The sequence below is a fragment of the Ailuropoda melanoleuca genome, chromosome 5 (assembly GCF_002007445.2).
Source record: "Ailuropoda melanoleuca isolate Jingjing chromosome 5, ASM200744v2, whole genome shotgun sequence".
NCBI lineage: Eukaryota > Metazoa > Chordata > Mammalia > Carnivora > Ursidae > Ailuropoda > Ailuropoda melanoleuca.
In genome coordinates, this window is record NC_048222.1 from 93,498,169 (window position 1) to 93,513,982 (window position 15,814).

Sequence of the window (15,814 nt, forward strand, 5' to 3'; positions counted from 1 at the left end):
GAACTTTATGAGGGAGATAATCATGCCACTGTCAGAATGAGTAATCTTTATCACTGACTGGTGTTCAATTTATTTTGCATCTGTAAGGCATTGAAATATGTAGATATATCAGGAACTGGAATTGTTTTTAACTCCCAAGGTAAGAACTCATAAATTGATTCTTGAAAGTAACGCTTAGAACCTGATGCAAGGAATTCCGACAGTTTGAAAGTGTCACAAATTGGGGTATAAAAGATGTTAGGCTCTTTGAATAGATATGTACTATTTTCATTGCCTTGTATCTTTGGGATATTATAGTACTTGGCATATTCTTCTTTTCCTCCCCGTAACTTCTGACTAAAAATGTCTCCATTGGTATGTCATTAAATTGCTTATTTAATTTCAATTATGTACATTTTCCTAAAACAGACAACTAAAATAAGTGACCCGTTTCAGGGAATGTAAATTATTTTCAGAATTTCAGAAATTGAAAAGGGATAAGAGGAAGGAGAAAATGCTGGGCTGGTGTGAAGCGATAGCCCGTAACCCTCACAGAATCCCAAACAACACGCAAACACCCGAGATCTCAGGGGATTTGGCTGATGCCTCACAAACCTCCACATTGGTGAGTGAAAAGTTACTTTTCCTCAAAATGGCTTGTATGTAAATGAATGCTAAGGAAATGTGGAAGGGGGTAATTTTTTAAGTAAACATTATTCTTGTTTACAATAATATTTGCATTATATTGTTCATATAGATTCAGTGTATTTATTTTAATAAAAATATCGAATGTCATATACTACTAGAGCTTAATTCAGATTAAAGAACAGTTTCTTTGTCTTTGTATTTCTTTGAACCTTACCCTTCCTTTATGTTAGTCACCTTAAATAGTTACTTAAAGTTCATATCTTGCATTCTACATTTGTGTAATAGAATCAGTGGAGAAAACAAGTACAGAGTTATCCAAAAATAGCGAAAAATCAGAATCATGCCTTCTGTGTTTTCTATATATATTCTAAAAATCTCTGGAAAGGGGATTAAAATTATAAATTTTATATAAAATTGTGAATTAATAATTGCAAAAATAATTTGAAGCCTGAATCAGTAATATACTCTTTCGTGTCTTGTTTTCTGTGTTAAGTTCACATACCCAGCTGTAGGTAGCCATTGTTTCCTAGTGATTAGGGAAAGAGAACTCATTACCAAAAAGGGGTTTTATGCATTCTTTGTTTAGATTTGGCTACAACATTCTTCATTTTGATTTAAAGAAGAAAAATTCCATTTGGTCTCTAAGTTTTAAATTGACATTTTAGATTTTTTTAATTATTATTTTGCCATTTCATATGAATACAAGTGTTTTCATTAGCCTGATTTATTAGTTGTGAACATATAATTAAATATGAGCATGGATTTTAGGCTTATTTTTTTACTCTAGAGTTATTTGCTAAGTTCCATTATTTTAAATAGAAATTATGATCCTGAGCAAACATTATTGAGGGAATGTCAAGAGGAACCACCTGAAGGAGTAGGCATTCAGTTGACAAAACATAGATATGAGAATCCTACTTAAATTCCATCATCTTATATTGTGAAAAGAGGGCTGCGAGTATGAAGAAATGTGTATAACGTAATGACATAGCCAAAGTTCTGGGGAATAAATTTTTTGAAATTATTATCTGCACTGTTTTCTCTCATTCTAGCATGATCTTTTGTAAATTATTGTTTTCAATAAAACTGCTTGGCATGAGCTAACACCATTTAAAAATGTGTTATGCAATTTTTATATATAAAGCTGGACTTTGTCAGGTATCATGCAAAGGCTAAAAATTTTAAAATAAAAAAAGTACTTCTGTGCTTTTATTAGAATGGCCTTAGTGCTTAATTTCTATTTCATAGAACCATATATCAAAACCATAAATATTCTTGAGTAAACTTTTGGCCTGGCTTTTTCCTATAATTGGGTAACCTAATATAAGCTTAATTTTCCAAATGTGGACTGTGACCCAGAGAAATTAATTGACTTCCCCAGTGTCATTTAGCTAGTACATGATAAAAAGATTGCTAGAAGCCAGGATTCTCAAGGCAAAGCTTTATTCTACCACACCATGCTGCCTCACTTTCTTGATGATATTTTCTTCCCATCCAGATACTTTTGGTAGAAAGAAAAGTCATCAATTTGCCAATTTAATGAATCCAGTAATTCATATTTTAAAATCTAATGTCGTATTAGGTGGATAGGCTCTAGCCACTGAAACATAATTTCAACACCTGTTTCTCAACATAGAAAAATAAAATATGTCTTTCTTATGTCATAGCCAATGTGACTTAGTCAGCTCTCCTTCACTGTCAAATGATGGTTCAAAGATAAATACTCCTTTCATCTTTCAATGCTGCCTTCTTAAGGACATGGTTTCTTGGGTTCCTGAGGGAAAAGAAGAGACTATGGGAGCCATTGTGCATGTGCTGTTATGGAGTAGCCTTGAATGTATGCATATCCTTCCATTGGCCAAAACTAGTCTCATGGCCCCAACTGAACTTCAAGGGAGGTTGGTAAATGTTAGGAAGCTGCATGACAAGAAGAGCAGATGGAATTAAGGAGCACCTAGTCCATTTCTGCCATAGACTTCCCTTCTGGTTGCCAAATCTTCGGGTCATGTTTCCACTCCCTCATGAAAAAGAATTATTACTTTCCAAGAGAAAAAAGTATTTCAGTCACTGGATTCAGTTCAAGTCCATAAGCTCTGGTTATTTATTGTCCTTATCAAATGATGATGATGATGAATCACCTATGAATAAATTATCTGTATTTTGCAACCAGCTCCCAACATCCATATATATCCAATATATAGGAGAGGAGTAGGATGAGGGAAATCACAATAATACTCATGCTTGAAAAAAGAAAAAAGCAGATGCACATGGAAATCAGAGGTGAAATCCTGCTAGGCAGATATTTTAAAATCTCCCTAACCTAGAAGTCAGGGAGGATCCTTGAATAGGCTTTGACCTTGCTCCCTGGGAGATCTTTGTTCATGGTTCTCTGGCCTCTGAATGTACTCTCCGAGGAGTTCTTCATTTTCTTTTATTCTCCTTGTCAACATTTAAAGTGTTTATTGAGGACTACATAGCCTTAAAATATTTCCCCTATTTTGGGGAAATTATGGGCCAAGAGTTGTTTAAAGTCTTAAATATTTCAAGGTTTGTATTTCTGGGATCATGGTATTTCAGTACCACAATTTTCAGAAATCTTCATGGATTCTGATCTATTTACTTCCTGCTGGTCCATGTGCCTAAGAAAGTTCTTTCTTGGATGCCCTTGACTTTCTCTTCTCTCATGCCTTTCTCCCAAGATAATATTACCTTGAAAATTAGGATGGAGGACCACATCCTTAATCTTTGTGAAATGATCTTTGTACAGAGATACTTTGTACAGAGATACTTTGTTCAATTGAGAATTTTACTCAGGGTCAGCTCTTAATCTCATGCTTGCCTTGAGTCACTTTATACAAATGTACATTTTTACTGCATCTTTGTTACTCAACACTTGCATTAATGTCATATCCCATCATTTGGGGTTTAGAAGAAGCCAGGCATTTTATCTAATAACCCCCCAAACTTCTATAGTCCCTCTATTCCAAGTCAGATCTGCTTTTATACTAGTTCCTGAGCTTCTTTTAACACTTTGCTGAATGTAGCCAATAATTGTTAGCATCCATTATTAAGTTTTGTTTTCAATCTAATTCGAGTGTTGCCAGCCCAGCAGGCCCACTGTCTGCCTCTCAAGTTAATTTAAACAGCAGTTTTACCAAGAGTTTTGCCCAAACATCAAAGAGATGGCTTTCTACTTTTGAAATTAGTTTCCTTGCCACCCACTGCCCAACCACAAAGCAAATGCCACATATTTTCGATTTTTGTTATGGTAGCACAGGATTTGGCTATCAATTTCTGTATTTGGGTAGTTATAAAAGTTGAGGTACAGGAAGGAAAACAGGAAACAGTAAGTCTAACAAAGAATGTAGTATGAACATTTATTTAATTGGCTCTTGGAGGACTGAAAAAGTAAAAAAAAAAAAAAAAAAGTATATGTGTTTAGTAACTGCAAGAAGTAACAACCATCCAGAGAGGTAACACTGGGAGGAGGCAGGACTTATTCAAACCTAAAAGGCTGAAGGAGAGCCCCCTCAGAACTGTACCTCAGACTTTGAGGAGGGATCCTTCTCAGCTGGTATAGGAAATTTGTGTTCTAGGGAGGGACCCTGAGGATCTTGGACCTAGACACTGAAGGAGAGGCTCTTCTCAATCTTTACATATTCAAGTGGGAGGAAGGGAGGGTAGCACTAATATTGGCCAAAGCTGACCAAGAGGTAAATGTCAAAGGAGAAATCTGGTTTGAAGGCCCCTAGCTCCAGCATCTTGAAGTGGAATATGGAAGAACTGATTTAGAACTAAGTAGAATTAGGTTAGTAATCAGTATAAAAAAGGGGAGAGAGAATCTACAGTACTATTGTTCGCCATGGGGGGGGGATATTTCTGTTTATCAAAGCCAAGTGAGAGGGGCTCCAAACCCCACAGAGGAGCAGAGCTTGGAGCACCCACCCCAAGGGCGCACTGGCCTCCCGCCCCTCCTGCCATCGTCGTTCAGGGGCAGAGTCTGCAGGTGCTGCGAAGGAGCAGAAATGTGGTTCAGGTTCCTGCGGGAGGCTGACCCTTGTTCCCTAGAGTTGGGAACGGTTCTCAAAGAGAAAAGGAACTGCTTCTCACCTGGATATATTTGAAGGCTGAATTGCTTGGATCAGCAAGAGGTGGACCCAATCTAATTCTCATGGCAAAGAGTTAAATTACAGATGACCTTGAATCGATCAGGTCTCAGTCCTAGAGCAGAGGTGGAACAAAACCTACCAAATGAGATAATAATACATGATAGTGTGGCATAAAGACAAATAGGGCCTTTTCTTTATAATCTTATGATTATATGTGACTGTTAGGTTATTCTCTGCTCTGCACTGTCTGACATATAAATATGGCCAATTTTATTGCCATTTTCACCACTATGTCATCAATAACTGACTTAATTGAAAAGAATAGGTTTTGGGTTTTTTTTTTTAGATTTTATTTATTTATGAAGGAGAAAGAGAGAGAGAAAGTGTGGGAGCCAGGAGGAGGGACAAGGGGAGAGGATGAGGGAGAACACTCCATGCTGAGCAGGAAACCCTACAGGGGACTCCATCCCGGACCTTAAGATCATGACATGAGCTGAAGACAGATGCTTAACCAACTGAGCCACCCAGGTGCCCCAGAAGAGGGCTGTTGTTGTTATTTTTTAATCTATTAGGCAATTCAGACTACCTGCTTTTTCAATTCAGAAAATATTTATTTAGTGTAAGTGTTTCAGATTGAATAAAAACATTGAGAGGTTTGAGAGATTATGCTTATTAAACAACTATCTTCACAATTGCACCAAAGGGGTGGGAGAGCCCCTCGTATGACAGGTAGGGAAGAAATTCCTCTTTTAAATTTATTGTAACACAGTTTACATGTTAAAAATAAAAGTAAAATGACTTATACTGACTGTACCCTTAAGCAATATCCTGAATCAAATCAGAGTTTCAATATTAAATTTAAAATGAGAGTAAAGGAGATCACAATAATCAGTAATAAAAAGGGGAACAATTTTATGTGTTGAAAAATATCTATGGAAGACAAAATAGGGAGATCAAAAATGTCATTTTTTAGGTAGTCAGCAATGACTCCAGAGAAAACTACATTCCTATAATCAGTGATGAGTCTTTGAGGCTATAAATAGATTATCATTTGGTAGGGAAGAAGAATAAAGTATCACTTGATGTGTTTGATGAGGTGATTTGCCACTTCCAACCATGTATTCATCAGCTCAGGCACATTTTGCATCTTTCTATGTACATGGTCCAGATGAGGTGCTTGATAAAGAGGGAAGACTAGATAATAAAGCTTTCAAAAATGTATAAATCTGAATGTAATACATTTATAAAGCTGTGTAATTTTCAAAGCAGTTTTTATGTCCATTGTTTCATTATAGCTCACAACCATAGTGAGAGGAACACAGTACAAATTTAATTATTCACATAGGTAATGATACAGAGATGTTCTTAAGAATTTTGGGCAGTTCACTTCAAATCATAAGGCCACAAGTGTTCTAATTTCTAGGTTATTCATATGCTACACCCATTATAAGAAGTTGATACTGTTGTTTGCATTATACAAGTGAAAATATCCTAACTCAGAAAGGTTAAATAAATTGTCTCAGTAACGAATAAGAAGGGAGAAATGGTAAGTCTGATTTTTGTCTGATTTTAAATCTTAAGATTTTTCCAATTTGCTATAAAGCCTCTCTAAAAATAAGACCTATGCAACTAATGAATCATTGAACACTACATCAAAAACTAATGATGTACTATATGTTGGCTAATTGAATTTAAATTTAAAAATATAACTAAAATAAATAAAATAATTAATTAAAAATACACATTTAAAAATCAAACGTGCAGCTATTGGGCAAAGTGCCTCCTTACACAGTCTGGTAAGTGTTTAACATGCAGTTAAAAAGATTCATGTTTTATTGTGTCAAAATCTTTTATTTTCAAAATAGGACAGTTATGTTGAAAGTTAAAGTTCCAAACCTATTAAGCTTATCAGAAATGAAAATGAAGCATTTTTATTTTACTTTCAGAAGCATGTAAATGGAACATTTTAATTAAAGAATCATAGCATTATCACCTTTTTTGTTATTCTTATTGTTCATAAACTGTACTGTTATTTCCTTGGTTTTATATTAAACTAGCCCACTTGGATATTTGTGTAATATAGAAAAAATGAGACTTTTCATTTAAAATCCCATTAAAATCCCATTCTTTATCATTAAAATCCCATTCTTTATCATTTGGTGAATACAGACATCCCCTGGATATCATACAAAAAATGAATAAATGTATAGAATTTGTATAACTTAAATTAATTACAATGATCTCACCATTTAAATAAACAATAATGTCACAAAAGAGCAAAATTTGATGAAAACAAAGGTAATAAGTCCGGTAGAACTTTTGCTATGGACAGATAAATATAACATTTTTTTCCCTTATTCTAAGCCAAAACGAGGTGGAGTGGATATTATTTGCTATGCATAGCCATATCCAAGTCTAGTAGGTTGAAGTACTTTGTGTTAAAATTAACAAAATGTTTTAAATTGTTTGCCTTCTATTCATAACCTTCAGCAGAATTGGTTTAATTGATTAGACTATGTTGTATTGAATCTCATATATAATATTTAATCATCAAATTGGGGTGAAGAGTTACATCCTTTTGATTACTGACCATAAAATTTGATCCAAGTCAACTGTTGATGTTAGCACAGATGTTAGCATATCAAACTGAGGAAGAAAGTAATCTGCTTCATAAATTATGAACTAAGTACTATGGAGGTGATGTTTATCATATAAGTTAAGGAGATGGGTATGAGGGCTGTATATGTGATCTAGATTATATATCTAAAAGTTTCTTTTTCTAGATCTTTCCATGACTAGTTTCTTTGTTCAGGACTTGGTGTACCTATCCTAACAACCTTGATTAGAGTTGCTTCTCTTATTGCACCCAGTTATGCCTCACCCATTCACTCTATGCCAGTTCTGTGTTGCTTTTTTTGGCAGACTCATCTTTATTTGAAAATATTTATGTAAATATGAATGTGTGTTGGTTTATTTTCTCTTTCTCTATGCTTGGATATGAGAAAGGGAAGATCTGTCTTATTTAGCTCTGTATCCCTGGTGTTTGAAACATAACAGGAACTTAATAGAATTTGTGGAATGGATAAACAGCTTGGGCAGAGAGCATGAACTAAGTGAAAACGAGTTTTGTTTGTTTATAAAGCTCTATTAAGTATAATATCTCATTCTATATTAAATCCCTTCTTATTAGAAATGCCATATGCCTTAAGATATGGAAGAGCTTATCTTAAAGATCAAACAATTCTAAGATGGTTTCTATGACCAAAATACATAGTTCAGATTTTGGAAACTAAAATCATGATTCTAAAAAAACGTATATTCTACTGAAATAAGATTCTGCTTTCAGTAAGAAGTTAGTATTGGAGGTAGTTTGCTCAGTGCACAAGGCAGTGAAATGTAAATTTGTCCTTAATTAAAAAAAATCATACTTACCAATTAATATTTGCTAGAGTCATTGTCCTCACTTTCTTCCCAACTGTGCCCATCATTCACTTTTAGTCTGCTCAGACCAAAGAAATCATACAGCTGCCTATAGAAAATAGACTGGTATTGTCCCACAAACATTACCTCTCTTAGAAACCAAATAAAAGGGAAATAGAAAGAGGAACTTGAGTATATTAAATTTATCATTAAAACCATAGACTTATTTTCAACAGGTTCACCTTCCTTCTCTGAGCAAGCGGGCCAGTTGTTCATTGTGCAGTGGTCTTTATGCATTCTGAAAATAGATTATGTCAGGGAAGATAGAATTTGTAGAGTTTTTTTAAACCTCATTTTCTTTTCCCTTTTAATTCCTTCTTATTTGATCATTTATCAGTTATTGTCTTTAATTGCTATTACAAAGCCTTTACTAAGTACTGCCAAAGGCAATAGTGAATGAAATCTAAAATTTTATTAGAATAACTATAAAACACAAATGAGGGAAATTAAATAAAAGACATTATGCCTTTCAAGAGCTTTGATTTTTGTAAGAAACTAAAATCATTAAAAATATATCCCTGTGGTTGTTATGGAAACAGATTGAACTGAAGAATGCAAAGGGGGAGATTGGTGCTTCAAACATCACACTAGGAAGAAAAATTACATTCACCGTGCAGCTTAAAGTAATGTATTAACTTTAATTGTATAGTTACTGAACAGTGTCAAAACATGATTATTCACAATAGTAATAATTGATCTAAAAACACTCCTCATATGAAGAGATCTCTTCCTCTAAGGAGCAAATCACGAGATCATGTTCACAGCTGCTTCTTACCAAAATGTGTCATGTCTTGTCTGTTTAATTTAGATATAAATTAAATTGTGAGCTCCTCAGAAAGATGTTGAATCCTCAATAGTTGTTGAATTCTACTATCTGTATAGTATTTAGAACGCATTCGTTTTCAAATATTTTAATTTCAGTGTGAGGACCAAGGGGCAGAGTTAAGTATGCCCAAATAGGAGAGGCCTCCTGTGTGCATGTGGAACTGTGACATGCTGTTTTTCTCCACTCATAAATGATGCAGATGGCAAAGGTTTCTTCTTTGTCCTTGCTTTTGTGGGAGTGTTGTGCTTTATAGAGAGGTGACAGGGAGGATAAATTGACTTGATATTTGTCTAGTCAGCTTGTTTTTGCCTCAGAATAAAAATTGTACCTGGACATAAGTGGAACACATCAGAGTAGGACTGAAGAATATCTCTGGAGCTATTTCTGTGCATCAGTCTTACTCAATCTTATTCAAAAAATAAGTAGGATAGAGGCCTTAGGTAAATTTATATCTCAAAACACAATAATTATTAATATAATAGTTTTTTCATGCCTTATCTATGCCAAAGAGTTTAGATGTGTATCTCAAAACTTCATGGTAACTCTGAAAGTAGGTTTTGCTGTTGTCATTACACAGGCAGTGAAAGTAAGGTTGAGAAAAGTTAAGAAAGTGGCAGAGCAGGAATCTGGAGTTCTAAATGTTTCCAGTCCTCTATTCTACTTTGTAGAGAATATTTTATTCATATAAATATTTGACAGGCAGTTACCTGACATAACATGACCACTCTTATCCTAGAACAGCTTCTCTTTCTCTTTTTTTTTTAAGATTTATTTATTTATTAGAAGAGAGAGAGAGTGTGCGCACAAGCTGGGGGATGGGCAGAGGGAGATGGAGAGAATCCCAGGCAGACTCCCTGCTGAATGTGGAGCCCGAGGACACAGGGCTTGATCTCAGGACCCCGAGATCATAACCTAAGATTATGACCTGAGATTAAATCAAGAGTCAGATGCTCAACCGCCTGAGCCACCCAGGCGCCCCAAATAACTTCTCTAATCCACCATTATAATTACTGCACTACCTAATGAGTGAATTGTTTGGTATCCAGTGTTGTGAATGGTTGAGTTGTGGTTGGGGATCCAGAGCTGTCTGTTATCATGGAACAAAACAAAGGCAAATGAATCACAAAGGAAATCGGTGATTCAGAACTGGTCACTCGGCTTAGAAGGTCTCTTCATTTATTTATTTATTTAACTAGTTTCTATTAAGAGTCAGCTATGTACCAAGCACTATACTATGCAATAAATATATATTACTGGAGGAATAAAGACATGGTGCTTAACCTCGAGAACCTAGTGAAGAAAACAGGTAAATGACTAGGTCAAGAGCAGAATAGGGCATACGCAAAGGGTGTTAGAGGAGCCCTTAGATGGGTAACCCAGCTGTGGAAGTTAGAGTGTTCCCGAAAGACCACTAAGAGTTGGTGATATAAAGAGGTGGTGGTAAGGAGAGAAGAGAAAGGGGCATTCTATGACTCTATATAAACATTTATCATGGAAAAATTAAACCTCTGTATTCTGTTTACTTTTAAAGACATATCATCTATTTGGTGTAATAAGTAAGCAAAATCATCTTCAGGAACTGAGAGAGATATACTTTAATACTAAAGATTGTACTTTTTACAGGTAGTGGAATTAAACTAAATATTTTTGTATAATTTATTCAGCCTTAATATGCAACATGTAGTCTTATATATTAGACTGTAACAGCACTTCTAGTAATTTAGTGGCCATATAAAGGTAGGTTCCATTGAGAGAACAATGAGCCTTCCCAGTGAACAATGCAGAGGATCTGTGTGTCAAAACATTCTTTTGGACAGGAAACATGTACATGTAAGTGTATATGGATTTGCTCACTTGGCAAAACATACGGTGGGAAAATAATACAGTAAGAGTTAACATTTGTTGAATACGTTCTATGTACCAAGCACTGTTCTGAACACCTGACATCTTAACAACTCATTTAATCCTCATTACAGGACTGCGTGAAATGTACAAAATCCCTATTTTGCAGAAGAAAGAAGTAACTTGACAAGTTTACTCTGCTACTAAGTCTTATTCGAGCATCCATGCTCAAATACACTTTTCTTTTCTAAGATTTTATTTATTTATTTGAGAAAGAGACAAGAAGAGCACAAGCCGTGGGTGGGACAGAGGGCATAGGAGAGGGATAAGCAGACTACCCCCGGACCCAGGAGCCCAAAGCTCGGCTTGATCCCACGACCCTAAGATTGCAAACTGAGCCAAAGTCAAAAACTTAACTGACTGAGCTACCCAGGTGCCCCTCTAATATACTTTTCTATGCTGCAAAAAAGTTCAGAGAAAGATAAAAACACTGACTTTATTAGAAATAAGTTTAATTGAGATTTGCATTTAAATCTGAATTTGTTGCACATTTTGTTGAATACATTATATATTCTATTGCATATATTATATTGTGTGTATTTTATATATTGAACCGATTAGATTGTATATATTGTATTGAATATATATACACTTTGTATATATGTATAATGTATATACACACTATGTATATTAATATATACTTGTCATTTATAAAATTCTCATAACAGTTCTATAATATATATATATATTCTCCATTCCACAGATAGGAAAAACTTAGGTTTTGGCTAATTATTTGCCAAGGGGATTTATCAGGATTGGACATAGGTCAATTTAGTGTATTCGTATAGGAGTGGTAATCTCTTCTGAGATTTTTATTTTCACCTACTAAATGTTAAAGTGCAAATGAAATGTAGTTTAAATAATGTTTAAAATGAATTTGGAGATGAAAAACATACTTTCCAGATTTATGTCTGAAATAATTGATTGGTTGATTATCCTCTTGGATACTAGTAATTATCAACTACATTTCTGGGGAAAGGAATAAGGTTATTTAAGATATTCTCTTGTGTTGGCTTAATTTATTTTTAACTATGTAGCACAATATCATCCAGTAAAATGTCTGTTTGACATATGAGGCAAATCCCTTAGGTTAAAAGCAACCTTTTAGCTGATGGACTGTTAAATTATTTTTATATCACCTTAGTAATTGTCAACTGTAATTATTAAGTGGAATAATTCATAAGCACAGCTTTGCGCCTCCGCATTAGGAAACCAGCAACTCAAATGCAGATATGGGAACTTAGACACCTGGTTTCTCTGTGTTTGGTGCAGCCTACAGGAATAAAATTTAATTTAACGATCCAGTAATTTTTTAAAAGATAAAAAATGAAATAGCTTTCACACTGCAGTTACCAACTTGTCAACTTTCACAGATACATCATCACACCAACCAAATTTTATTACACATACAGCAATGAGACTGCAAACAAAAATTGGTTGTCCTGTTTTCATGGGTTGAGTAATTTCACCTGTGGAGATGAGACAAACCAATGCTATTCAGTGTGCATAACATTGTTGATGTTGTTATTACCTCTTCAGTGTAAGAATAAACTTAAAAATTAGTGCAGTTATGTGCACAGTGTTTTATCAAAGCCCAGAACCACATTATTCACTATATTTTCTGAAATGTCTCAGGATTAGGTCCACCGTCACTGGCTTGTATTAATTCTTTGTATTATAGAGACGTGCTTAACAGTGAAAAATGTTTAAGAAAAATGTTCTTTTACCTAGTCTTTGTGCAGTGTGTTTGCTAATCTTTTTATTACTATAATACATTGATTTTGTTACACACAAAGGAAATGCAGAGTGAAGATTAAAAATAAGTCTGCTTCTCCGTAAAAAAAAAAAAATTGATTTTATTCTACCTTCTTATTTAAAAGGGACCAAATGATGTTTTCTTATTAGATTAAAATTGTCTCTCTCAGATCATCTACTTTTCTTTAATACTTGTTTTTCTATTCAAATGTATACTTCCCTTTCAGGGTAGTGATTTACTCCTTTGTCTTCCTGAGATCCCAAAGAAGAAGTATATAAATATACAAAAAATAATAAATCCATGAAAATGAAAAGAGATTGCAACAAATTTGAGAAATATGGAAAGCAGAATTTATTTCATTTCTCTTTCAGTTTTGGGATGTGATTTTTCCTAGAATTATGACAATTTCATCCAAATAATATTATATTCTCAAACTTATCAGTATAAAATTGGTCATATTATTTTTTAATGCCTGTAAGATCTATAATGATGTCCTATTTTCCTTTCTGACATTGGTACTTTTAATTAGTCTCTTTTTATCATGATATTTCTTGCTAGTTATAATCATTATATTTCAAAAAACGAATTTTGTATTTTGTCATTTTTTTCTTGTGTATTTTGGGTTTTTTTTCTTAACAGCTCTATTGAGATATATTTTAAATACTATTAATTCTACTCATTTAAAGTGTATGATTCAACAATTCTTAGTATTTTACAGAGTTGTGCAACCATCAGTCTAATTTTAGAACACTGTCATCCCCAGAGACATTTTTATCCATTAGGCAGTCACTCACCAGCCCTCCCTCCAACAAATACTAATCTGCTTAGGCAAATACTAATCTGCTTTTGTCTCTATAGATTTGTCTACTCTGGATATCTTATACAAATGAAATTATACAATATGTGGTCTTTTGTGACTTCTTTTACTTAGCATGATGTTTTGTTTTTGTTTTGTTTTGTTTTTCTTTTCTTTTTCTTTTTATAGAGAGAGATAGAGAACACTTACATGGCAGGGGGCAGGGGCAGAAGGACAGGAAGAGAGAATCTTAAGCAGGCTCCATGCCCAGCATGAAGCCTGATGCAGGGCTCAATCTCCCGGAGATCATGACCTGAGACAAAATCAAGAGTCAGACGCTTAACTGACTGAGCCATGCAAGTGCATCTTTTTTTTCAGCATGATGTTTTTGAGGTTAATTCCATCTTGTAGCATGTGTCATTACTTTATTCCTTTCTATTGCCAAATAGTATTCCATTGAATGAATACACCACATTTTGTTCTTCATTCATCAGTTGATTTGAGTTCTTTCCACTTCTTGGCTATTGTGAATGATGCTGTTATGAGAATTCATTACAAGTATTTATATGAGCATGTATTTTCATTTTCTTCATTAGATACTTACAAGTAGAATCAAGCGGCCTTATGGTAACTCTGTATTTAACAATATGAGGAACTGCCACAATGTTTAAACTGCCACAGTGTTTTCTATAGTGGTTGTACCATTTTTAATTTTCATCAGGAATGTATGAGGGTTTCAGTTTCTCTACATTCTCTCCAGCATTTATTATTGTCTGGCTTTTTATTAATTTATTTATTTATGTATTTATTGAGAGAGAGAGACAGAACAAGCAGGGAGGAGGGTCAGAGAGAGAACTCTGAGCAGGGAACACGATGTGGGGCTTGATCCCGGGACCCTGAGATCATGACCCGAGCTGAAGGTACATGCTCAGCTGACTGAACCACCCAGGTGCCCCTGGCTTTTTAATTATAACCATCCTAACAATCATAAATGGTCATTGTGATTTTGATTTTTAATTTGCCTAATGACGAATGATGGCAAGCATGTTTTCAAGTATTTATTAGCTACCCATACATCTTCTTTGAAAAAACGTCTCTTCAGTTGTCTTTTTATTACTGAGCAGTCAGAATTATTTATATGTTCTGGACACATTTCCCCTATTCTATGTGATTTTTATATATGGAAGTGTTTGCAAATATTTTCTCCCATATTGTGAATTGTATTTTCATTTTCTTGATGATGATGTTTGAAGCATGAAAACATTTCATTTTGATGAAAAACCCAACTTGTCAATTTTCTCTTTTATTGCTTGTGCTGTACTATTGCATCCAAGAAATTACTGCATGACAAAAAATCACAAAGATTTACTCCTGTGTTTTCTTCTAAGAGTTTTTTATTTTTAGCTCTTACATTTAGCTCTGTAAGCTACTTTGAATTAATCTTTGCACATGGTGGGTAGGAGGGATCCACATTCATTCTTTGAATGTGGGTATTCATGTAATCCAGTTATTTCTAGTACTATCTACCACTAACTAGTAGAAAGACTATTCTTTCTTATTCAGTTGTCTTGGGTGAATTTTTTTTAATTTAATTATTTTGTTCTTTTGATTTCCTATTTTCTTTCTTCTATTTACTTTAGGTACAATTTGTTAAATGTTTTCTTAGACAGATACTTAGATCACTGAATATCAACTTATTTTCTGATATAGGCATTTCAAGACTATAAATATCCCCTTTTAAAGTGTAAAGAAGTGTATTTCTTAGTTTTCAAATTTTGGAGGACATTTTCTAGTTATCATTTTATTTATTTCAATCTTTTGAAATCTGTTCAAATAGCTCTATATCCCACCAAATGGTAACTTCGATAAATGTTTCATGTGGACTTGGAAAGAATGTGCATTTTGCCCTTGTCAGTTGCAGTGTTTTATAAAAATCAATTAGCTCAAGATTGTCAATCATGTTTTTCAAATATCCTGTATCCCCACTGATTTTCTTTTTGTTTTCTGGTTCTAGTAGCTTCGGGGAGGTATGTTATTATCTTCCACTATGATTATAGGTTTACCTTTTTAATATTGCCTATTTTGCTTTATATGTTTTGAAGCTATGATATTGGTTGCATAAAATTTTATCTTTGTCATGTACTTTATCATTACTATATCATTATAAAATGTTCTTCTTTATTCACAGTAGTGATTCTTCCCTTAAAGTCTACTTCAATATTATTTTAGTTATACCAACTTTCTTTTTATTAGTTTTTGTATGATACATCTTTTTTACATTATTTTTTTTTTTTTTTAGATTTCACTTTTTTTTTTTT

General features: G+C 33.9%; 1 protein-coding gene across 1 annotated transcript in view; it reads left to right on the forward strand.

Moving 5' to 3' along the window:
• Positions 1–478: 478 nt before the first annotated feature.
• MARCHF1 (membrane associated ring-CH-type finger 1) overlaps positions 479–15,814 on the forward strand; it is a 293,848-nt gene continuing 278,512 nt past the window's right edge. Inside the window, exon 1 of the mRNA XM_011235504.3 lies at positions 479–604. Within this exon, the coding sequence (XP_011233806.2) occupies positions 494–604 (111 nt within the window). The 5' untranslated portion in view covers positions 479–493. The remainder of the gene's footprint in view (positions 605–15,814) is intronic.